We start from the raw sequence: 27,141 nt of genomic DNA on the forward strand, positions 1-27,141 counted from the left end.
TACCAGGTGGAAAAAAATACTATATATTAAAGCACTATTTGTTGGGGAGAGGGACTGAAAACTGTTCTAGAGTAAACACAACTGTTTAACAAAGCATACTGAAGAGGAGCAGAAAAAAGGAGAGTGAAGCTTTATGTTTGAAATCTCTAAGTTACTCCCCATTCTCAAAAGAGAGAAAGGGCTAGTAACTCTGAAAACCAGAGTCAGAAAAGATTTAACATTTGGATAAAGGGATTAAACATGGGAAGAAAAGATGACTGTTTTCCACAATAAAACAGTGAAAAATCTTTGGGCTAAGAAAGGATATTTTGAGATAATGTCTTATTATGTAGACGAGGCTGGCCTCCAACTTTTCTCCAGTGCTGGGATTATAGGCATACAACACCACATTCATCTTAATGAAGGATCTTTAAAGCCCCAAGTGGATACTAGAAAATATATAATGTGTACGTAGGATTTTAATTACCTATTTGTGTTAAGATGAACAGATTAATCAAGACTATTTTATGTTATAGACAAAATGGCAACAAAAACCCAAAATTTAGCAAATAAACAGTCATTTCTAATTTGTTGTCTTTGAATGCTGTTTTTTTCTAGATGCATAAATACTTGTAGAAGAATCTAAAAGTGTTATATAAATACTTTTGTTTTTGGAGGTAGGGTCTCACTGTTAATCCAAGCTGGCCAAGATCCTCCTGACCCTCAGACTAGGCATGTGCTACCATACCTGGTTAGCATTTTCTCATACCCTTAAAGGCTGACAATAAGTTCAATGGTGGAACACTTGTTTAACATGTGGAATGCTCCAGCTTTAACCCCAGCACCATATAAACTAACCAACCAACAAAGTAACAAACAAGAATTATGCTGTACAGAGAGTTCTCAAAAAGATTCAAAAAGATACCCTAATGTTTCTGGAAATGCACAGTAAGATGAAAAACTCTCCAGTAGAAGACACAGAGGAATATACCATCTTAGTTCCCAAGGCAGAGGTACTGTGTTGTTCATAGGCTAGACTACTATTTCAGCAGAATTTTAACAACAACAAAATTTTTCTCTGAATATTATCGCATATTTTGTAATTTCACAAGCATCATTTCCTTAATTCTCCTGACAACCCTGTATTGCAGTATTCGAGTAGAACCAAGTATCAGCTGAGTCTAAAATGTTACCTCTTCCTGAACACACTTCTCTCTGACTGAGACTAAGCAGTTACAGTAAGAAAAGCAGGAAGCAAACTATCAAACAATCTTTCCAAAGAAGAAAGCATATGTAAGAGTGGTAAGTAAGATTTGGATGAAAATCCAGCAAATACTTATTATCTATTTTGTATCAAATATGCACTAAGTACTTTTACACCTTATATCTTTATGTTTCATGACAAACCTTTGACTTTTTATTAATGTTTTTGAGGGTGGATGATATACAGAGTAAATTCCCAGATCAGACACAAGCATTTCAGAATTCTAATGTGTTCCCCCCAACTCCATTTACTATGAGAAATTTAACAGATTTTTTTTAATTTATTTATTTATTAAAGATTTCTGTCTCTTCCCTGCCACCGCCTCCCATTTCCCTCCCCCTCCCCCAATTAAGTCCCCCCCCTCAGCCCGAAAAGCAACCAGGGCTCCCTGTCCTGTGGGAAGTCCAAGGAACCCCCACCTCCATCCAGGTCTAGCAAGTTGAGCATCCAAACTGCCTAGGCTCCCACAAAGCCAGTACGTGCAGTAGGATCAGAAACCCATTGCCATTGTTCTTGGGTTCTCAGTAGTCCTCACTGTCCGAAATAGAAAACACTATATCCTGAGTGAGGTAAGCCAGACCCAAAAAGAGGAACATGGGATGTACTCACTCATATTTGGTTTCTAGCCATAAATAAAGGACAGTGAGCTTATAATTCGCAATCCTAGAGAAGCTAAATAAGAAGGTGAATCCAAAGACAAACATATAGGCATCCTCCTGAATATTAACCTTCATCAAGCGATGAAAGGAGACAGAGACAGAGACCCACATTGGAGCACCGGACTGAAATCTCAAGGTCCAAATCAGGAGCAGAAGGAGAGAGAGCACGAGCAAGGAACTCAGGACCGTGAGGGGTACACCCACACACTGAAACAATGGGGATGTTCTACTGGGAACTCACCAAGGCCAGCTGGCCTGGGTCTGGAAAAGACTGGGATTAACAGATCTTTTAAAGGCAAAATGCTTTAAATACTCTGAAGTCTAAAGTTTAAAAGAGATTAAGAAGGGCTAAAGCATGTTGCAGACTCAGGACTCAATTCTAGTTCTAACTTCCAAACAAGGCCCATAAAGTTACACTATTCTAAGGCTGGTGAGTGCTCTTGATTTTCCACCCAAGAACTACAACAGGAACCTATAGACTTAGGCCCCTAGGCTTTGCAGTATTTGTTTTTGACACAGGGTATCACTATGAGTTTAAACTGGTCTTAAACTTCTGGTAAATATCTTCGCCCCAGCCTCCTAAATTCAGCAATTATAGGTATAAGCCAGCATGCTTGGCTCTAACTAGTTGTCTGTCTCTTGCTTCACTTACCTCAGTACCACATGCTTAGTAATAAAATGATTACCACAGAACCACTACTTGGATGCTTAGTGCTTCATAAATTATATACACATAAAAGAAGTTCTCTTTCTTCTCCACACTCAGTGTCATCACGCTGTATTTTAAAGACCAATGGACTGCAAACTTGACTCATGGAGAAAAGATGTCCTTAAATCATATGGCCATGAAGAACTATATACTCTGTAATAGTCTACATTTTAATCAGTTCTTTTTCTTGTGTAAGTGGGATGTGATTCAATTCAGCTACAATCTTTTTGCGTTTTAAAGTCTATAGCAGAAACATATTGTGATGACTTTCACAAGGATGCAACATAAGCAAGGAGAACAGCTCCTGAATCAAGCATTCAGCAGGATCTAGGCATACGGTTACAATGTAGGCTACAATTAGGGGATGGATCTCAAAATAAATACCCCTTACTATTCTCATCATTGATGACAATCCTCCTTTCCTCTCATGTCAATTAAGCCACTAAAAATGCAGGCTCTCTTTGATCTTTTCACCCAATAAATATATACTGAAATAGCAGCTGGATATCACTAGATATCAAGTACAGTGTTTAGAAGACCTTTCATCCTTTCTTCTCCCATTCCAATGGCATCATGTAGCTGTAACCCTTTAATTTTTCATGTAGAAAACTGAAATGGGCATGGTTATGCATAATACCTCATCCTGCCTAGGTCTACTTCTTTTTTGATACATTTTCTGAAAAATATTCAGCTCCAGTTATGTGACTAGATTACTCAAACATCACTGCAAGTTCTCCTAAATTTAATATACTGCCTCATGCTGGCATCTGAGGCCCTTTGCAATATAGCTTCAACCTACTTCTTTATTATATAATAGTCTTTTGTCAGTCTGAAATATTTTTTTCAATTTTTAAAAATTTAGTATGCATATATGTTCCTCTCTACATGTGAATGAGCAAGTGTGTAGGTGTTTATGGAGTTCCTAGATTTCATGCAGTTAAGAAGCACCTGATGTGGCCGCTATGAATCAAACTTCAAACATCTATCTGCAAAAATAGCAAATGCTCTTAACTAGTGAGCCACTGTCTCTAGCCCCAGATATATTTCTTATTCCCTAAAATTTTAATTTCTAAATCAAAGTAATAAGTGCACATGAATAACAAATCAGAACAGCTATGGTAAAAAGCAAGCTGCTTTTCATTTGGTCACCTAGAGTTTTATATTTATTTATATATAAGACAGAGCCCCTCTTTGTAGCCCTGGCTGTCCTGGAACTTGCGATGTAGACCAGGCTGGCCCAAACTCAAGAGATCTGCTTGGTTCTATGTCCTTAGTCATGGGATTAAAGATGTGTGCCACCATATTGCTTAACCCAGATTTTAAAAACAATTAGTTTTGTACTTACTTTGAATATTTATTAAGTTTAAGACATCTTTTCTGCTGTTTGATAGCTGTATTACTTCTACTCAAACGCTTTATTTTCCTGTTTTTGAATAGAATCTTAACTCCTCAATTAGTAAAAGTCAACAGTGCCCATAGTCTTTAAATTTCTCCTGCATGTTGGCAGCTACATTTTTACATTAATAAGCCCATGAAGAAAAGTAATATTCTGCACCAGAAATGCTGAAACATGCCTATAATCCCAGCTCTCAGGAGGCTGAGGCATGAAGAGAAGTAGTTCAAAGTCAGCCTGAGCCAACGTGTGTGTGTGTGTGTGTGTGTGTGTGTGTGTGTGTGTGTGTGTGTTTGTGCACTCTGGTGTTTTTATGCTGAAAGAGAATACCAATGCTCTGTTTTCTGTTTTTCAATTTAAAAAGCACTCTCTGTAGCCTGTAGCCTGATCCTAAATAAGTTAAATGCTTATACAGCAGCATTGACAAATTAAGAGCACACTAGGCAATATAGTCGGTTTCCTTTTATACAGGCCCCTAGCAATGAGTCCCAGGCCAATCCAAGGGGACTTCTTTTCTTTCCTGGCTCAATCTACTATTTTCTGTTATTTTTTTTAAATGTTTCCATCTTTTAGGATTATCCCTTATAGTTTTCTATGAAAGATTACATGGAAGAAAATGTTTTTTTTTTTCAGCTTCCTAAGACAGGTCTTGCTATTAGCACAGGTTGGTCTCAATTCTACCTCAGCCTTCAGAGTGCTTACAAGTATATTGCTATGCCCTGCTGGAAGATTTTCTGAACTGCATAAATTTGTAAATGTCATTATTTTGTCTTCATGTTTGTAAAGTTTGGCTTGATATCAAATCAAGGCTGAACACAATTTTGTCTCAGAAATTTGGTGTCATTTGTCCACTGCCTTCTCGCAACTGTACTGCTTCCAAGATGGTGATACTAGCCTAGGCATACTTTGCAGATCACCTTTTAAAATAACTTTTTACATATAATATTTTCTTTGTATTTTTCTGTTTTTTCTAGACAGGGTTTCTCTGTGTAACAGCCCTGGCTGTCCTGGAACTAGCTCTTGTAGAAAGCTGGCCTCGAACTCATAGAGATCTGCCTGTCTCTGCCTCCCAACTGCTGGAATTAAAGGGGTGTGCCACCACCACTTGGCACATAAAAAATATTTTGGTCACATATCCCCTCCTCCAATCTCTTCCAGTTCTTCCCTACCTCCCGATCCACCAAACTTCATGTTCTTTCTCTTGCAACCCCAAAAAACAAAACAAATTAAAAACAAAGGCCAAGAACAAACACCAAAACGACGACGACAACAACAACAACAAAAGTACACATACAAAAAGCATGGAGTTTATTTTGTGTTGGCCAACTATTCCTGGGTATGTGGCCTGCCTTGGAATGTGGTTGATGTACCCAGTGACAACCCATTGGTAAAAACTGATTTTCCATTTCCCAGCAGGTGTCAATTATGAACAACTTCTTGGTTAGGGATGGGACTTTGTGTCTACCTCTTCTCTGTGCTGTTTTTTAAATTTATTCATGTCTATAAGCATTTTCTTTGCATGTATGTTTATGCACCATGTGCATGCCTGGTGCCCATGGAGGCCAAAAGGGTGTATGATCCCATGGAACTGGAGATACAGATGTCTGTGAGACACAATGTGGGTGCTAAGACTCAAACCTCAATCTTCTGGAAGAGTGGCCAGTACTCATAACCACTGAGCCATCTCTTCAGCCTTAGATGTTCTTTGAAAAATGTATTTAATATATATTTGTTATGTGTGTGTGTGTGTGTGTGTGTGTGTGTGTGTGTGTGAGAGAGAGAGAGAGAGAGAGAGAGAGAGAGAGAGAGAACGTGCAGGGCAAAGGCCAACTCTGTAGAGTGAATTATCTCCTGCTATGTGGCTCTTGGGACTGAACTCAGGTAGCCAGTATTGGCAGCAAATGCCCTTAATGACTGAGGCATCTTGCTGGCCTTCATTACTCACTTATTTATAGTTTTTTTGAGACAGGGTCTCACTATATAATCTTGGCTGACTTTATTTTTTTCTCCACACTAATGAAGAAGTCAGAGTCTGCTTTCTCTCAGAATACAAGGTACTTAGATAATTTTATCATCTTTGAATTCTTTATCTCTATGGGGAACTCTAATATTTAATAATTTCCTTCCAATCATTTTTCAGGGTTTCTATTTTTACAACTTTCCTTTTGGTTGAATTTGGAATTATATATATTTAATCTCTTACGTCTGTATGTACTTTCTGAGAAATTTTCTTGATCATCTTCCTTCCCATTTTTATACTGAATTTTTTAAGACAGAGTCTCACTATGTAGCTCTAGCTGTCCTGGAACTCACTCTGTAGACCATGCTGTCCTCAAACTCACAGAGATCCACCTTACCTCTGCCTTCTGAGTGCTGGGATTAAAGGTGTGCACTACCACTGCCTGGATTGACTTCTTCCCTTAAATCCCTCATTGTGTAGCCCAGGCAGACCTTGATCTTGAACCAATCCTCCTACATGAGCTTCCCAGTGCTGGGATTACAACTGTGCACCATCACACCTAGTTTTATGTGGTAGGGATACCCTAGTGAATGTTGCTTTAAGTGATACATGAGTACTTTTGCTACCACAAAATATCCTTATTATTTTTTTTTTTTTTTTAGTTTTTCGAGACAGGGTTTCTCTGTAGCTTTGGTTCCTGTCCTGGAACTAGCTCTTGTAGACCAGGCTGGCCTCGAACTCACAGAGATCCGCCTGCCTCTGCCTCCCGAGTGCTGGGATTAAAGGCGTGCGCCACCACCGCCCGGCAAAATATCCTTATGTTGTGCACCTAAAACTGTTATAAATTCTCTAATTTTTTTTTACAAAGTCTGTTTGTTAAGAAAAGGTTTTATGATAGGCAAAATGAAATCTACAACACAATTCTACATCCACGACATTTGTCACCCATAGCTTAAGGGTAGCGAATTGTTCCTACTAGGAACAGGTTCATTCTTAGTCTTAAAAGCTCACCCTTAAAGAGAGAAAGGTTAATTTAATGTTTTCTTTCTAAGCCAGGCATGGTGGCCACTCCTTTAACATCTCAGCACTGGAAGGCAGAGGAAGACAGATCTACAAAGCAAGTATACAAAGCATGGTCTATGGAGCAAGTTCCAGGACAGCCAGGGCTATACAGGGAAACCCTGTCTAAAAAAGAAAAAAGAAAAACAATCTTTTTCAAGCCACGAGGGGAAAATGTAACTTTGACCCTAAAATGTAAAAAAAAAAAAAAAAATTAAAGGTACTTAAATTAATGCTGTCTTTTTGAGTTATTAAAAAGCTAATATTGTAGCATGCTAACACTAAGAACACAAACTGGGTGATCTTAACTGATTTTAAAGAATGATTCAATGTTTGGCAGTATGCCCTACCTTGTATACATAATTTCCTTTTTCCTCCCCTCCCTTGACTCAGGAAATCTGTTCTTGAGGCATTTGTATTTTCCAAATTGTTTTGAATGCCAGAAAACATTTTTTTAAAACTCGAAAAAAAATATAAATGTTTCTTGGTACAAGACCATAAAAAGTACTTCTTAATTATGGACATATTTCCTGGTATAATATATAAAACACCTTACTAATGAAATATACATAGCTTATCCTTAAAGGTACTGTAGACTAAAGTCATTGAATAATCACTTCTTATAGAGATTCCTATACCGCTATTATAGTTTATTTGAAAGGGAATCTTTAACCGTTTTTAAAATACGATTTAGACTTCTATAAATTATTTGCCGGGTGGTGGTGGCACACGCCTTTAATCCCAGCACTCAGGAGGCAGAGGAAGGTGGATCTCTGTGAGTTTGAGGCCAGCCTGGGCTACAAGAGCTAGTTCCAGGACAGGCTCCAAAGCTACAGAGAAACCCTGTCTCAAAAAAAAAAAATTACTTAGTGTGTCAAACAATTAGGATGGCTACTGAAGCCATGGTAAGAAACAATATTTTAATTTATTCTAGAAGATAATTTGATTAGATTCAATTTGTAGTTCTTGCTAATGAAACAACTGCATTCAATATTTTTACTTAACTAAATTCTTTGTGAGCATATCATGAACCAACTTCTTCAATGTTTTAAAAAAAAGCACTGCTAATTCTCCAGACCAACATTTTCAACACTGCGTCACCCTAGCCCAGAATCCCAATCAGCAAATTTAACTTTCTTTAAAGAGAGCAATATAGAACAATTCTCATGGTAACATACCAAGTTAATTTTGGCAGGATTTTATGTTAAATATAATGTAAATTATTATCCACTAAACCCACTGTGACAAAAATAAATCTGTGAAAATTGTGTCTATACTAAGTCAGGTTAAATCACTTGCTTACAGTTACTGAAATTTAGTGTTGCTTGAGGCTCTTGAGTTTTTACAGGAACCAGTTTCAACAAAATCCTAAGTGTTTGACTACTTAAAATAATGCCCTCTTATATGCCAAAATACTACTTACATCATAATTATCTCCTAATATTAAATTAGTAAAGTTTGCAATTCTGTTCATAGATAGTTTAATTCTGAGAGTTAGTCAATTGTTTTATTATATAAAATTATAAATATAAGCATGATAAAATTACTCCAGCACAAATAATCCAATATAAAAATAAATTAAAAATGAAGAATTGAAATGTCTAATATGACCACCTAACTTAGGTTTAGTAAATAAAAATGTTTCTTTAAAAGTTCGTTCAAAACTTATTCTGAATTTTTTAAAATTTCCTAAAAGAACCTACAAAACTGAATGACTAGCACAATTATAGTTCGTCCTGAATAAAACATCTGATTTTTAAAAGAAGTTGAACAAAGCTTACCTGAATAGAGCGAACACGAAAAGACAAAAATTTAAACATGGCTACGAAACCATGCTGATGACAAAGAATTCCTGACGGTAGAACTTTAGTTAGAAAGAGGAGACCAAGCCCCTGCAAAGTTTTCTCCTACCAGCTGTTCCGGCAATTAGAAAATTTCCTGTCAGGCGGGTCTGAAAATGCTAGAAAAAGAGGTTGGACAGTTTTCCTGTGGTAAAGAAAGGAGAAACCTGCCGACCGAGGCTCTCTTGTAGCTGATAGGTAGGGAGACCAGAACAGGAAACTGCAACAGATTTGCTGATAACCAAATCCGGTTGAAGTTTTTTTTCCTGATTCCCAGCAGTCCTGACAATTTTTTTACAACCAAAAAAATGAATGTCATTTTAGAATCCTGAGAAACAACACAAGTGAAACTAGTCAATACTTTTTAAAATAATAAAAGTCGCTCATGCACATGTGGGAATTTATCCTTTGTAATGTGTATATTCATATACAAGACATGCCATGCCATGGGTGTTCCCTGTCAGTAAGGAAGAGTTTCATAACTATGGTTAGAAAACAAAACAAAACAACCCCCTTTAAACTGAAGGATAAATTTTTTCCATCTTAATTGAATGTAAAAGGAACTTAAATTTACATGTGTTATAATCATCAATTATCAACCAAGTTACAGGCAAGGCTCTAGTAACTAAAATTCAATTCCCAGCTGATAAAATCTAAATTAAAAAGTGAAAACAAATCCCTAAGAAACTAAGCTGGAAAGGGAGGTGGAGCCAGGTTTCCATGTAAGTCTTTCCTCATTTCATTCCTGACATTTTTGCTTTGGAAAATATTTTTAAATTATGCCAATAATCACTGTAAGTGGCACTTAAAACAGCCAAAGGATCAGCAGATATAAGATGTGATCTAATGTAAATTTAATATATATGGATCCAAGAAAAACCTCAAGTGCTAATCTACATAGATTATGCAATTTAATAAAATCACTGAAAGTTCAAACCCAAAGAGACTCTGAAAACATTCAGAATATGGACCTTAGGATGTAGCTCTGTGATCATTTTGTGTAGCATGTGCAAAACCCGGGCTTCAATCCTCAGTGCATGGAAAGTAGAAGGGAAGCAGGAGGAGGAGGAGCTAACTTCCTAGATGAAGAAACTGTAGTAGAGGCAGGCACATTTTTGGAGACAAAGTTATCTATAGTTAGGGCTCAGCTGAACATTTATTGATTGAGCATATATTATAGTGCCCATTATGTGCTAAATAAAAAGCCAGGGCTCTTCTTGTTATATCAAATTTTCATGGCATGGGCATTATGTAAATGGAAAATAATTTAAAAAATGCTACAGGATCAAATACATTAGAAATCAACTAAAACAAATATCTACTATAGATCTTTGGATTATATCCCACTTGTCTCAGTTAAAAATGGATGACTCTATTTTTCAGTAAGGAAAGCACTTATAAGCTTTACATAAGAACAAAATTCTCCCATTTCTCAAAATAAATCACTTTAGTCTTAAGAAGTTCCAGCAGGGCAGCAAAGTTAGGACATCCACCCAACTGACTAACTGTAGTCTGAATATGAGGTACTTCATTAGATAACACTGAACCAAAGCAAACACCATGTTTAATCACAACCAGCTATGGAAAGAGTGCCTCTGTTCAGAACAGTTCTCTATTTTATTCAAGTGATACTTTTGAACAAGGGACAACAAAGAATCACTCTTTTTCATTTGAAATAAAGTCTCATTGTATCTTTAAGACTGGCCTTCAACTCCCTGTCTAGCCCAGTCTGACCTTAATCTTCTGATCCTCCTGCACACCCCCCACCCTGTGCTGGGAGTGAAGTTCAATGGTACAGTATTTTCATCACACGTGCAGGGTCTTTGGTTCAATCCCTAGAACCATGACAAAAACAAACCCATTCAACTCTGGAAATTTTCTTTATTGTGTTTCTGTACACATACACATTTGTACCACATTAAATACATTACCATGTTTTCAGTAAAGGGCCAATAGCAAACATTTTCAGATTTGTAGGACAGATGCCTTCTATCTTGCCAATGCAAGGGGAAAGGAATAGGTGAGGCTGTGTTTCAATTAAACTTCATTTACAAAAATAGGGGACAATCATTAGGTATAGTCTCTGACCCCACTTCTATTATTAAAACCTTAAATGCATTACTAATGAATACAAACAGTACTACAATACAAATCTACTTTGGGGCACTTTATTTTCTGTACCATTGTGTGTTGTATGAGGCCACTTGTTTGTTCCCAGCTGCTCAGCCCCAAAATAATCACACAGAAACCTTATTATCTGCAATACTGTTTGGCTAATAGCTTAAGCGTGTTTCTGGTTAACTAATATCTTAAATTAACCCATCTCTATTAATTTGTGTATTGCCATGAGGCTGTGGCTTACTGGGTAAAGTTACAGTGTCTGTCTCCAGTGGGGCTACATGGCTCCTCCTGACTCTGCCTTCTTTCTCCCAGCATTTAGTTTAGTTTTCCCCATCTACCTCTACTCTACCCTATCACAGGCCAAGACAGTTTCTTTATTCATTGACCACTAAAAGCAATACATATACAGAAGGACCTCCCACACCTATTGTGATGTCCCCACCTTTCATGCACATTCACACTTACTTAGAACTAATTTTTCAAAGTAGTAGTATATTATCAAGAGTATTGTTTTCCTATTTGCATTTTGCCCCATGCAGTCCTTTGCCTTTACAACACCAGGCAGAATAACACTAAAGCACAAATCATAGCCAGGTGTGGTGGCACAGGTTTAAAATTCCAACACAAGGAAGTCAGAGGCTAGAGGTCCGGAGTTCAAGGCCAGCCTGGGCTATACAATGAGAGACACCCTACCTCAAAAATGAATGTGGATATACACAAAGACTTTACTTATCCATAGCTTCACACTATATCCTAGCTATGAAAACAACAACAACAACAAAAAAACCCAATAGCCCAGAAACACAAACCAAACATAAATTAAAATAGGTTATAGCCCTACCTAAAATTCTTCACTGGTTTTGAATCATAGAACAAAATTGAATTTCTCCATCAACAGAGTTTAAGGTTATACCAAATGGTATTTTGATCTTGACTTTGTGAATATACCACTAAAGTACTTAGACATAAACATTTAGTTTTAAGCCCATGATACATTTTTCTTTAAATATTCAATGTTATAAGCGTTGATTTTTTATATAATAAACCCAGTGTTTCTTCCTTTGATTTGATAATTTGATAACTTATAGTTTTTTTTTTACTTTTTTTTTCAAGAGAGGGTTTCTCTGTGTATTTTTGGCTATCCTGGAACTCACTCTGTAGACCAGGTTGGCCTTGAACTCACAGAGATCTGCCTGCCTCCACCTTTTGAGTGCTGGGATTAAAGGTGTGCACCACTATGCCCAGTTATAAATAGGTTTTTTAATACTGATCTATACTTGTATTTTGGGGGAAATTAATTGTCTTAATGTAATTTTGAACTTAATGTATAGATGTTTTATTAGGATATTTAAACTTTGTTCATATGTTAAATTATCATGCTATTTTCTGTACCAATTTTCATTTTCTTTTTTTTTTTGGAGTCTAAATTTCCTTTATTGAATAGTTAGGCTCATGTAAGGACATAGGTAAATACCCTTTCTTAACTTGATTTGTACTTTTAAAGTTGGTATATTTAATTAGGATATATTATTATTTTTATTATATTTACTCAATTTCATATAATCTCCCCTCCCTTCAGTACTTTCTGTGTCTTCCCCCTCTCAAATTTATGGCTTTTATTTATTTATTTTTTATTTATTTATTGAGGATTTCTGCCTCCTCCCCGCCACCACCTCCCATTTCCCTCCCCCTACCAATTTTCATTTTCATGGCATTAATTTTTATAAAACAAATTAGATGTTAATAAGAAACCTTTGTGATCTGAATTGTGATTGTGAATGTGTGTGTGTGCATGTCCATAGTGTTGTACACATGCTACATGCTCATTTACTAATGATCTAATTGCTTTTTTCTATTCATTTACAAATAATATACCTTAATTTTTCTTTAAAACTGTATTTTAGAACAAATTAATATAGAATTATATTTGGTATTCTTTTGAACATACCCAGAAATGCAAATAAATACTATTATAGTAATAAATCCTGTCCATCACTAAGGTTTAACAAGTTCCCTGTTTTTTTTTCTTTTTTAAAGATTTATTTACATACAAGAGTACTCTATCTGCATGTATGCCTCCAGGCCAGAAGAGGGCATCAGATTTCATTACAGATGGTTGTGAGCCACTACAGGGCTAGGAATTGAACTCAGGGCCTCCCAGTGTTCTTAACCACTAAGACATTTCTCCAGCTCCTCTCTTTTTAAACAAAACAAAACAAAACAAAACAAAACAACACAACAGGGGGTTTCATGTAGCCAGACTAAACTTTAAGCTCAGGATGTAGTTGAGGATGACCTTGAACTTTTAATTCTCTTTCCTTCACTTGCAGAGTGCTAAACCACCACACCTGCTTATGTGATGTGATAGAATCTAGGGTTTCTGTATGCTAGGCAAGTGTTTTATCAACTGAACTACATCTACATCCTACATCTCAGGCCAGCTTTAATAATTTTCAACTCATGACCTTGTTTCACATATTCATTTACCCTTACTCATGTAATTATTTTTAAATAACCCCAATTCTTCTTCCTTCCCTATTTTGTTTTCCTAGTGTTGTACATTTGCACTCCCTTTCTATTTCACTGATTTTGAATTATACTGAATTCCCCCCTCTTGATTTCTATTGGTTTACTTTTTTTCTTTGTTAAGTGAATACTACAAACAAAGGGGCTGAGGCTTAGAGGGAACATTAAATAATCTGCTACTCAAGTCTACACAGTTTGAATATGGAAATGATGGGATACTGGTGGCAGCATAATAAAGCAATTCAATGGAGAATATATGTGAACTAACAAGTGCAGTGGTTCTCAACCTTCCTAATGCTGCAACCCTTTAATACAGTTCCTCATGTTGTGGTGATCCCCAACCATAAAATTGCTTCACTGTTACTTTATGACTGTAATTTGTATACCATTATTAGCCATAATGCAAATATATGCTATATAAGATATCTGATATGTGACCCCTGTGAAAGAGTTGTTCAGTCCCCCAGAGGTGTTGAGAATCACTGAACTAGTAGCTGACTTAGGTAAAAACAAACAAAGCCGTGAAGTTGCTAAACTTTCTGATAATTAAGACTCTGTAATTATCAGTAGATGGTCCAAGGCAGAACTATAAACACAGTTAAACCTGATTATCAGCCATCTTCATGATTCTATAACAGATGAATCCTTTTGGAAAACTAAACAAAACAATTTCTGTAACTGGGGATGTAGCAGTTGATGGAGTGTTTGCTTAGTATGCATGCAGCCTTGGGGCTGATCATCAGCCAAGCATAAACCAGGTATTGTGGCACACACCTGTAATCACAGTACTTCTGGAGGTGGAAGCAGGAAAGTAAGATGTTCGAGGCTATCTTTCACAACATAGGAAATTTGAGGCTAGTCTGAAATATATGCCACCTCTGTCTTAAAACACACGCCAAACAAACTAAAAACCCAATAGAATTTGTAAAACCATCATGTTATTAAGTGAATTCTCTAGAATGTATTTTGTATAGTAATATTAAATTTTTCAGCTATTTAAGGGCTTGACATCTAAGGATTTTCTGTAAAGCACAAGAGTTTCAGTGTGCATTCATCTATAACTGCGACTTTAAGATACTAAAGATCCAAGGCTTTGAAATCAGAGACATGATACAAGTTTTACAATGATTGACTTGAACTAAATGGTAGTGGATTACTGGTGTGCTGTAGGGACTTCCTTCTAAGGCCTTGTCTAGATGGAATGCAAGCATGATATGTTCTACTTGTCCTATGGCCCAGATGAAAAAGAGGGGAAGCAGCATCCATGTCCCAGGTAGGAATCTATCACCCCTCTTTTTCGTCTATATAGCCTTTTCTGGGTCTTAGTCATGCTTGTATAAAATAGTTAGCTGAAAATATCCATTTAGATAAAGGGGCCATAGCTTTTCAAGTACGAGTATTTCAGTTTGACTCAGTCAACCATTCATACTTGAATACTGCTCAGTTAAGTCACTTGCTTTTCTTCCAAATATGGACAGCATCACTCAGCCTGAAAGAATGGATACCATTTTGTGATGAATACACTAGATAATAGAACTAACTTTAAATCAGAAGAACACTGTACCAGAGCCAAGTCATACCAGTGGCAAGCTGTGATAAAAGGAAAAGTAGTTTTAAGTTCTGGTGTTTTAAGGAATAGAAAAAGGGATCTCTATAAAGTAAAAACAAAACAAAACCAAAAAATTCTCCAAAAGAATGTCAAAAATCAGTAAAGGGAAGCCTTATAAACTTGGAAAGTTTGCCTAGTGTACACATATCCTATTTAATGCTACCGTGGCGTGCTAATTATAATCCTATTTATCTCAGAAGTATTTTCCCTAAGTGGCATTTATTTAGATCAACTAGAGTATTTTTATCCCAAGCTCTGAGTACTGACTACACTTCTCAGTCAATGAGTTAGAATGACACACAATAATTGACGAAATTAGTCAATAAGTGTTATTGTACCACACCATGCATTTTCCTGCCAATGAGCACTCAACTGTACTTGCCTATTCTCAGTAGCTCATTGCCCATTATCTACTTTGCTCAAGATTCTTTCTGTAGCTTGTTTTGTGCTTTAACCATGACTGCTAATGATGTACTGAATTCATAGTTTGAGTATTATTTGGGATGCTCAAACTCAAGTTTTAATGCAGATTGAGGGAGCCTAAATAAGCAAGTAAAATTCTTTGAAGGGGATTATACATAGCATTGCAGTCTCATGGTTACAGAATGAGCAGTAGCTAAAATAATGGTGAAAGTGGAAGATAGGAACTACTGCTAACTGCTAATAGCCCAGTGACATCTGGAAATCTGAAAAGAACAGGTTATTTACTGCCTGTGGACCTGTATCCTTAATAAAGGAACCTGAAATGTACAAGGTCCAGGGTTCAATCCTAGCCATTGCAAAAAAAGCTTCAGAGTATTTTCAAACACCTAATAAATGGGGTATTTGGGGGATGGGACCCAAGCCTAAACATAGAGTTCATGTGTGTTGCATATTCATGTACACAGCCAGAAGCTAATTTTATCCAGTCTTTTTCATGAGTCTGCATTGTCACTATATCCTGTCATATCAGCATAGGTGTGGAACTTTTGACTTGTGCCATCATGTCCATGCTTTAAAAAGTTCTGGATTTTGGAGTACGTTGGATGTAATAGTTTTAACTAGATTTCTTCACTTAACAATATACGCATAGCTATAATATAAAAGCTATGGAGACTGGGTTAATAAACATTTTGTTTTGTAGCAATATGTAATTTATAAAGGTGATGTTATAAGCAATTCATATATGTATGATATTTGAAAATACATGACGGAAGGGAGGATGGTGCAGTGGTGCACACTTTGGTCCTAGTTACTCAGGCTGAATCAGGAGAAAAGCTCAAGCCCAGGAGTTTGAAGCTGGTTAGCAGAGAGTACAATCCTGTCTTAATTTCTTATTGATAAATGAACAAATGGATGGCAGATGGAATGGAACAGTCAAAGGACTAAATTAAGGGAAAGTGAACTCATTTCATAATTTTGCCTGAAGACAGGCTTACTTTCAGCAAAATAACAAACAAACAAACAAATACTGGCTACCACACTATTTCTTAGGAACACATTTCATCTCTGGAAAACAATACGAGAAAACAGGAGCAGCCTCTAGAAGGAGAAAGACAGGAAAATTAATATTTACTAGGCTCTTTCTTAGTGCTAGGCATTACTTTTTGCCTTCGATTTTCAATCCTCAGAAGGACTGCATAGTATTATAAGAACTATTAAGAGAATCAATTTCCTACTAAACAGAAAACTGCTTTACATTATTCTTTGATGATCATCTTGACAGTTAATGGGCATTGAAGAAATTTGTTATGGAATTTGCCTCCAATGTGACAAGGCTAGTAATCTGGGCAAGAAACTGCTCTTGGACTGCTTAATGGTATGCTATATGAATTGGACACACAAAACCCACAGAAAAGTGACTGCTGAACTTTCCAAAAGATGGAATGGTCCTTCAGAGTTCCTGCTTCATGGAAGAAACTGCCAGACATTCTGCAGGACACAGAAGAAAGAAACTGACAAACTGCCAAGATAGGCTAACAGTCTTTCAGTTTTCCTGCTTCATGGAAAAGTCTGGCAGATACTATGGGCCTGTAGGCTGAAGATGGATGCCCCAACAGTTACAGAAGAACTTTGGGTGACTGCCCAGGCAGTGAGATGTCTCTGTCTATTCTAGAGTTTTAGAAGTTGCTTCATTGCACTTCCTGTTTACTTAAGTAATATTATATCCTTTTGGGGTCCTTGATGGAGTTGAAGACAAATAGTTATAGTTTTCCTTAATTATGATAAAAGATAAATTAGATATAAAAATTTAGAATCACAAAGATAGGATAGATAATAGAGCATTTTCCTTAGTTTACCAAATATAAATGGACTAAATGTTGTAACTATAATTCTTGCTTAATAACTGTTTTGTATATGTAATTTTACTGTGTTAAATTTAAAACCTTCTGTTGGGCGGTGGTGGCGCACGCCTTTAATCTCAGCACTCGGGAGGCAGAGGCAGGAGGATCTCTGTGAGTTCGAGACCAGCCTGGTCTACAAGAGCTAGTTCCAGGACAGGCTTCAAAACCACAGAGAAACCCTGTCTCGAAAAACCAAAAAAAAAACAAAAAAAAATTAAAACCTTCCTTTAAAAAAAAAATGACTTGCCAATTCTTCAGCATGGATCATGAAGACCATGAGGTTCTCTGGCCAGCTGAGAAATGACAAGAAAGTCTGAAGTCTAGGAAGTTATCTTATTTTGGGGATGTTCTATCTTCTGTTATAAAGATAGTTTCTCGTCCATGTCCCACAGAAGTTAAAGTAAAAGTAACCCACTCTTATCACCAGAGAAGACAAAGGATACTGGGTAGAGTAAGTTGTGAGATAAATTAATTATAAATAAATAAATTAATTAATATATGAACTTGATAAACCAACATATCTGGGGAGGGAGATGCTATCATTTGATCTGGTGCTGGGCAATTTATTTTAAACTGGGCAATTTTCCTTAATGTTATGAGAAGCACAAGGGAAATAAAGAATGTTAGGAGAGTAAAGACAGGTAAGGATTGACTCTTTAGGAAGATAGAAGAGAAGTGAATCTAAGACATGGTGGGAGGCAGACTACAGAAAAAAAAACACCAACCAGAAGAGGGGAATTAATGAGCAGTGAAGAAAAGAAAAATGCAGCCAAAAGGAAATGGTTTTATCACAAATAGAATGGTATGCTTAAGATACACTTAAGATACTGAAACTAACTCTGTGCATTAAGTTCTGAGTGGAGATGTATATTCAGGAGAACTTAGGCTCTTCTTTACGGGTATCATCTTAGGTATATGGATTTAACCATCTACATCTCACCTTCTCTCCCTTGTCTTTTGTTTACACCATTTTCCCATAAAAAAATCTCATACCAAAATTGAGATTTACTTTACAAAAATCCTACACCTAGTCTTAAACACTCATTTTATATATTATACAATTTACACTTGAAAAAAATCTAATTATACAATACAGCTACTTAAAACTTGCTTAATTTTTTTAATTAAAGGTGAAAGGGTCAAAAATTGCTGCCAGGATTATAACAAAAAAGCAGTAGTTCTTGGTACTCTTTCAGCTTTTTTCATCATTTCCTCTGATTTTTTTTTTTTATTTTTGGCCACAGTCTTAACTCTAGTTCAGGCTGGCCTGGTATTCCACATGTAGCCTATGCTTACTTTGACCTTGTGGCAACCTTCCTGCTTCAGTGTTGACATTAAGGGTATGAGCTGTGTTTGGCTTCCCTGATATGTCATCTAATGCTATCAATTTCTGACATTATTAGACATCCTATTTTATAACTTAGCAATCATAACATTAATTTCCGTAAATATTATATACTCTTTGTAACTACTGTGACTATGTAGAAATTGTTAATTTCCTAGTAGTCTTGCTGTATTTGTTTTTTCTTAAGCTTATTATTATGGCAGCTTTGTTTTAAAACTTGCTTTCCTTGTATCTATTTAAAATTCTTTCTGCTCTGCAACAGCTTCTTAAGTGAATTTTCAGCACTCAGACCTATTGGAGAATTCATCAGTTTTATATTGTTGGTGGTTTCCCTATCCTCTCTGCAGGCAGCATTTCTGGAACTGTGTGTCTCAGTCTGGATTCAGTCTTTAAGCCTACTGAATAAACTAGTTTTCTGAAGATTCATTTATTCATTATGACAGGAAGGTCCTTTCTTCAGCAGAATTGTAGTACTGGATACTTTGTGTCCTGAGTGCCATGTTTCTTTTTCTTCATTAACAACTCTCTAGAAACTTCCTCCAATAGGTAATGTCTAGAAATATATTGGTATTTTCACTATGCATTTTAAAGACATTGTTCTTTCTCTTCTATCATGTAATAGAATTGTTATATCCAATCCTGTATATGATCTTTTAAAGTCTCTTTTGAAAGTTCTTAGCAATAGGGCATAGTGTTACATATCTATAATCCCAGCTATATAGAGGCTGGCCAAACCAAAACAAACAAAAAAGGGGAGGCTACCTTTATTCCTGTTGTTTTGGCATTTCATAAAAAATGACTATTTTTGAGATCAGGCCTTTTTGGTCTTTCTCCTACTAATAGTCTTCTTAGGACTTTTTAATCCAAAGACTTATCCTTACTTGGAGGAAAATGGTGCTATCATATTCTACTTAGTAAAAGAAAATGAGTACCATTATATGAGTATGAAAGAAAAATAAGGCAATTAAAAGGTATCATTCCATTGGTTATAGCTACGTTCTGATTTCAGAGATTAAAAGAAGCAAAAATATGTTTCTAATGGTGTTCTCCCTCTATTTCCTTCATCTCTTTCTTTAATTCTTATCACTTTGAATAAGGTGGGTCATTATATTCCAGGAGTTAGTTCCAGCTACTCAGGAGGCTGAGATAGGAGAATTGCATGAGACAGGAGTTCAAAGTCAACCTAGACAACCCTATATCAAAAAGAAGCGCTAAATAGCATACAAATTTTGGGCCTAATCAGCAGGCATGATTTATTGCAGTCTGCCATGTTTGTAGCTCTATGCCACAACTCCACTTCCCACAGTTCCCGATTTCTTTTGTGGTTCCAGGGCTGTAAATAAGGCTTGCTTCGTGCTGGAGTATCCTTCTAAAATCACTTAGATTCTGGAACTTTTTATTGTTAGTCTTCCATCTGCCTTTCAATAATATGTCTTATGATTCAAATTATAGAAGCCTTCTGATTTAAAAAAATTCTGTTTCTTATTTACCTAATTGTTTTGGGTGATAATTTCCCCTAGGAGAAGAGGACCAATGCAGCTTTGATTTGCCTTTAAAATGACAAATATCTTTTAGACTCTTTTGTACCTCTTACAACATAGTAGAGTACTTAGCAGCTAACAGACATGAAGAATTCAGCTCATCAATGATTTAGTGGTTTAGATGCAAACTAATCTGCTGTAAGTAGAAGATCCCAAAATACAAGGACTCACTCAAATAAGGTTAAGTGCCTATTTCATTTATCAAAGAGCAGTTCACAAATAAGAAGGTAGTGTAGGGTGAAGAGCTCTCATTAGAACACTACATCATTAAAAGGCCCAGGTTTCTTTTTTCTTATTTTTATATATCCTTTATATTGTCCTGGTGAAAACTGGCTTATCATAACTCTATATTCCAAACCATGAGAAACAGGTTAATCAACCTAGAAAATGCCTACCAGTTAACAATCTTCATACATAAATTATCTCACAGTTCCTTGCCTAGTCAAATTTCAGATGAGACTCTCATCTGGGGCCAGCATCCTGACATCAGTCTATGAGAGTCTCTTAAACACAAACATTAAGCTAAGCTGTGTCCAGACTGTTGGCCTACAGAAACTGTAACTGATTAATACAGCATTTTAACCTTCACCATGTAAATTATTAGTAGTTGACAAAATGCAACCTTTTAATCATATTTTAAAGGTGAGTACAATTAAGTATAAAGCTAATATATATTTTGATAATCTTTTTAGATTTATTGTGTGTTTGTGTGAGGTGTATGTGAGTATGTGTGTGTGTGTGTGTGTGTGTGTGTGTGTGTGTATGTATGTGCATGGATGTGTGTCAAGGATTGACAGTGCATATCTTCCTTTATTGCGTTCCACCTTTGTCTTTGAGACAGTGTCTCTCACTGAACCAGAAGCTCACTATTTCAGCTAGACTTCTGGGCCAGCAAGCTCCTAACCAAGAATCCACCTGTCTCTGCATCCCCCAGGGCTGGAGTTACTGGCTTGTGTCACCATGTACCTGAACTGTATGTGCGTTTCAGGGATTCAAACTCAGGCCTTCATGCTGGCACAGCAAACATTTTCCCCATTGAGCTACCTCATCAGCTGGATAGTCTTTTGGACTCAATTATATCAGAGAGATCCTGTTTGTACCTGATAACTAAACCCAATTCCATATTCACTAGACTGATCGTCCACACTGCTGCTAATATCACACTTCTACACTCTTCCAAACTGTCTCTATGATGCAGCTCCTAGACGAAGTATTAGGAGTGCCATAAACAAAAGTACAAGCCATATAATATCATATGCTTTCATTTTAGACTACAGAAACAATAAAATGTGGAGGTTTTCCTTCTAAAAGAATTGTTACACAAAGCAAAACAAGTTAAATGCTACTACTGATCAGTTTTCTATCTGTTTATATGTCAAAATATACACTATAGACCATGATATAAAATACCTTGAATGGTTTGAGAGGTGTGGGAATCTAGACAAAATCTGAAGATAGTCCCAGCACTAGGCTTTATGTGTGGGTTTCTGCATACAGAGAATTAAGAAATACTTACTAGAAACCAATTGGATACTAAAGAACATGAATAAGCCATTTTTGGCCACTATTTCATGAAGTTTACACTTTAACAGGGAATACAGACAAGTAAATAAATAAAGGGATATGGTGTGGTATTTGCATTAAGATATGCAGACTACTATGGCTGGACAAGGGAAAATGCTCAACTCAAAATGCTAGTTGTGTCAGGAAGATGTCTCAGCTAAAATGATATCTAAACCTGAACCTTGGAGATGATTAGGTTAAATAGAAGGGGATGGGTACCTGTGAAAGGCAGAAGCAAAAGAGAAGCTGACATATCTGAATGAGTGGACTCTGAGTAGACGACAGAGTAGTATGGCCAGAGAGGATGTGAAGACAAGTGGGGAAAGGCCTTATTTATTATTATACAGGATACTACAGGCATAGTATCATAGTATCATAGTGCACAGTTTAGCCCTTATTTAAAGGAAGCACAAAACTATTGAAGGGCTTTAAGCAGAAGAATAAAATAATCTCATTCTTATATAACTCATATAGTATTTATAACTATTTGACTTCTGAAAAACTAACTTTTGCAACATGTTTTTAAAAAGCCAATAGAAACATGTAACTAGGCAGGCATGATGGTACATGCCTATAATTCCATCACTTGGGAGGTAAAGGCAAGAGGATAAAGAATTCAAGGACATTTTTAGCTACCCAGAGAGATTGAAGCCACAATTCTAATTAAAAAGTCCAAATACATTTTTAGGAGTAACTGAAAAACTGAATGTAAGATCATTGGAAAATTAAATGCATAATATTGTATTTTTTAAAAAAGAGGTCTTGTCTTGCATGTACTAAAAATATGGCAAAAAAACACAATAGCTGAAAAAGTATATAAGACCAAAATACTCAGGAAGGATTGTAGTTAAATTGTATCCTTCAAACAAATATGTTTGCGTTCAAGTCTTGTTATCTATGAATATAGCCATATTTTAAATTAGGATCTTTGCAAAGTCATCTAAATTAGGTTATACTTTATAAGGCAGTTCCTAATCCAATGCCCAGAATTCTTCTGAGGAGGGAATTTTGGACAGAGACGAAGACAGCAATTACACCATGTAGTGGCTGAGAATGACACTGGAGGGTATGGCTACATGACAATGTATAGGACTGCTGGCACACCAGAAGCTACAATAGGAAAGGAAGGACCCTACCTTGGAGCTTCTAGGGATAGGCAGTATTGTGGAAACTTTGACATCAAACTTTTGACTTCTCAAATTCAGAGAATCAATTTCTATTTTTTAAAGCTTTGCAGTTTGTGCTAATTTGCTATACCAACTCTCAAAAACTTATATAGCATGTAAAAGACAAATTAAATATAAGAGGTATCTTAAATGGGTAAAGAATGGATTTTATTAATTAAATAAATAGGGTTTAGGACAACAGGCTACCAAGTAAAGTAAAATACAAACATCATACCACAAATTAAAATACCAAATGGATAACAGATTTAAATGCAAAAACAGAATATAAAACTAATTACCAACACAACAAAAATCAAAAAATCACTAGGTCAAAATATAAGAGTTTGTTTTAATAAGAGGGATAGGTATTCTAGCCAGAACATGAAATCCAGAAGCCAGGTGTGCTAATTTAAAAATAAAACTTATGTGTATATTTAATACAGGAATAAAATCAGTGTCTTAAAAAACTGTATAAAATGTCTGGAAGATTAAGAACGGACATGGGGTTAATGTTCAGAATATATTCAGAGACACAGAAACCAAAAAGGATGTAAATTATCCAAAAGAAGTTTATGCTAAACATAAAACATGAAGACCAACAATATTTAGATACTTAATCTAATAATCAGATGAAATGCAAACTAAAATGAGAAAGTATTAAATATTTCAAGTGGTTCATAAAGACTGTTTTCTGATAACATTCCAATGTGGGATAGGAAATTATCAAACACTTACTCTCACATGCTGAAACTTTATCAACAGTTTTGGAAGACTATTTAGTAATGTCTATTGAAATTTAAATGTTCATACCTCTTGGTTCAAATACAACCTTTTCTGTAGTCTACTGAAATGTAAGTTTATAAAGCTAAATAGTGGAATTTTTCATTAAATATAAAATATATACAGAATAGAATAGCATGTAACCATTGTCAAAAGATGTAACTATTTAAAAAAGAGGTAACATCTGTTTATGTTACAAAAATGTTCAAGACATATCAGTGAAAAGAGCAAGTTGCAAAATAACTGTCATATGTACAGACTAACAAAATTATAGCTGAGCTGCTGACAATGGACAGTTATCCTGGGTAGACCGGGAACAACTTACTAATTCATTTATACATACTTAATACTGAGTACTTAATGTGTGACACATTCTAGGTGCTGGGGATTCAATATTTAACAACAGTTAAAAAGGAAGTGAATGGTCAATAATTCACTTTCTATGTTAACTCTTTCTTGAAAAGTATGACCTTAATGTGTGTGCGTATATAAATGAATTAATTCTTTCTCCCTCTCTCTCTGAGACAGAGTCTATGTAGCTCATGCTGGCCTAGAATTAATCTAGCTGGTATCAGGCATGTGATTCTATTGCCTCAATTTTCTGAAGTCTTATTATAGGCCTGTGCCACCAGACCCAGCTTTGTAATTCTTTTAACGCAAATCTTCAACAGTATTTAGAAAGGTGACACTGGCATACTGTTGTGTGATATCGTGATTGCATTCTGACCCTTCTGAGACTGACAAAGTTTGTTTTGAATCAGAAGGTAGAGGAGCTAGCTACTAGCTGACCAAAATTAACCATAAAGGTGTTGGAGGCCTGAGGACTGATAGACACAGAAAGTAGTAAGGCATGGCTGAGAGAGGGTCTTGGCCCTTTTAGATGGATGGACCCTTTTAGATGGAGGACCCTTTTAGATGGAGGACCCTTTTAGATGGAGGACCCTTTTAGATGGAGGACCGAGAGAGATAGGAGCTCACTGGTCGCTTCTCCATTCCTTCTCTTATCATTCAGAGATATCTGATTCCCAAAGTTTTATTGCTAAAAAATAATTAGATAAACACATCAGCATATTTTGGTAAAACTAATGTGAAAGCATCAACAAGTGCCTTATATAGTAAAATGATTGCTTTGCTTAATTTAAAATTAATAATTTTACATCTCGTTTGTCTCTGTCCTTCATAACACACATTTTACTTACAGTTTGTGGATTAATCTCCTCCTCTCCCATAGGTTCATCCATAATTTGCTGTCCATTCTGTGAAAAGCACAGCAAGTAGAAAATTACCAAAATAGATTTCACATCAAAATTATATGAAGACAGACAAAAAGAAAATAAAGCAACAAAACTACCAACCCATCATCTAGAATATCCTAAAGACCTTCAGTGAAGTAGAACCACCATCTAAGAATGCAGGGACAACTTTGCAACAAGTTGTGTTTCAGAAGTTCATAGGTAATTTAATTATTTGAAATTATCTGAGCATTTTTCCAGGGAACTAATAAACGCTGACTACCTTTCCAGGTGAGCTCTTATGCGTCCTAGGTTAATGCATTACAAATGGTCTTAGTCAAGCCTCATCTAACATATTTATAATACTTTGTACAACAGAACACATTCTAAACTCAGTACCATTAATAATTAATCAGAAAAACTGATTAATTATTGTACAGAAAACTAAGCTCAATCTCTACATCAAAGTAAGTTCCAGATGGACTAAACATTTAAATGTCAAAAGTAAAACTAAGCAAGTATTAGAATATGGGTGAGTAAAAGTTGTAAGAAGAGAAATCATAAAGAAGTAAGTGACATTTGCATCCATAAAAGTTATTATACCAGACACAAAGAATTACAAAAGACAAATTGATTACAAAAAACTAAAGCAACATGACAAAAAGTTGGTATCCTTGATACATAAAGATCTTTGTTTTACAAACCTGTAAGAAAAAACGATGAACCTCAACAGAAATGAGCAATAAGGGAAAAAAGAATTCAGCCTTAGTGCCAGTCATAGAAATGCATTTAACCCAAAGATACGTTTGCCTTCCAAATCAGTAATAGCTTACAAGAACCTGACACTAATACTCAGTGGGCATGGGGAAAAGCATTCTGGGTTTACTGGTGGAGAAAGTGTAAATCAGCACTCTTTTAGGAAGACAATTTGAGTCTATTAAAAACAAACAATTATCACACATAAAATTTTAGTATCCCATCCATTCTACTTCTTTTAAAATAGACAAGTGTACAAAGATGTATATACAAAATGCTCACCATAATTATTTTTTCCAAAAAGAACTCCAAATTGGAAACCTAAATTCCTAACAATAGAAAACTAGTTAAATATAGTATGATGCATCCATATAACGGAATACTATGTGGTCATTAAAATGATGATAGATGTAAATTCATTGACATGGAAAGACAGTCACATATAATAAGTGAAAAAGCAGTTTACAAAACAATATGGATTATAACAAACCCATTTTAAACAAATATATACATGTCTTAATGTATATATTTGTATGGGGAAACACTCTGGAAGGATATACACCAAAATGTTAACAGTGGCTATCTCCAAATGGCAGAATTTCAGATGACTTAAACTTTTATTTTGCTTATTTGAATTTTGTAATATATCTATAGTATCTACAATAAGTATGTATTATTTGTGTACCTGAAAAAAAAAACCAGTAGGGAGTGGTAACCCATGTTTATAGTCCCAGAACCTGGGATCTTGAAGCAGGAGGTCTATAAGTTTGAGACCAGCCTGAGTTATATAGCAAGTTCATATCTCAAAGAAACAAAAATAAAACAAAACAACGGAACTTAGGAATATAAAGGGTCTTCTTTTATTCCCTCAGTGGACAAAAGCTTTCTAACTCCTTGTGATTCAACAAATATACCAGGATCTAAGTTAACCATTTTTAGAGCATTATAAGTGGGGAAATAATAAAAGGCAGCCCACATCATCACATAAGGCAGTTTCTCTGAATTTAAATCCCTGTCTCTCTTCTCTCCCCAGCTCTATTTATCATTCATTCATTCATTCTTCATTTGTTCATTTATTCATGCTATGTTCTAGGTACTGACCTGAAGATAAATATAAACATGTCTTTCATCCTAAAATGTCTACTGACTTTTAAACTAAGGGGCACCTGCATTCCTAGGTGTAGAGGCTGTTTATACAATAACACAAAAGACAAAACTGGTGCCAAAATGCAGGAAAGTAGGGGTGGGGAGCATATGTAAATAAAATCTTAATTTCCTGACACACTTTCCCATTTCTGCGGCAAGGCCATCCAA

General features: G+C 35.8%; 1 protein-coding gene across 6 annotated transcripts in view; it reads right to left on the bottom strand.

Annotated features, from left to right (window-relative positions):
• Positions 1 to 27,141, bottom strand: part of Rps6ka3 (ribosomal protein S6 kinase A3) — a 117,876-nt gene that overhangs the window by 62,203 nt on the left and 28,532 nt on the right. For 4 of the 6 annotated variants that reach the window (XM_013350574.2, XM_005358806.3, XM_013350573.2 and 1 more), the window contains one exon: positions 25,039 to 25,095. In XM_013350574.2, the coding sequence (XP_013206028.1) occupies positions 25,039 to 25,080 (42 nt within the window). In that variant the 5' untranslated portion in view covers positions 25,081 to 25,095. Of the gene's footprint in view, positions 1 to 8,804; positions 8,866 to 25,038; positions 25,096 to 26,109; positions 26,139 to 27,141 lie in introns of those variants that run through there. The other 2 variants (XM_026784816.1, XM_026784818.1) reach the window with 2 other exon arrangements.

Source organism: Microtus ochrogaster, chromosome X (genome assembly GCF_000317375.1).
Source record: "Microtus ochrogaster isolate Prairie Vole_2 chromosome X, MicOch1.0, whole genome shotgun sequence".
Lineage (NCBI taxonomy): Eukaryota > Metazoa > Chordata > Mammalia > Rodentia > Cricetidae > Microtus > Microtus ochrogaster.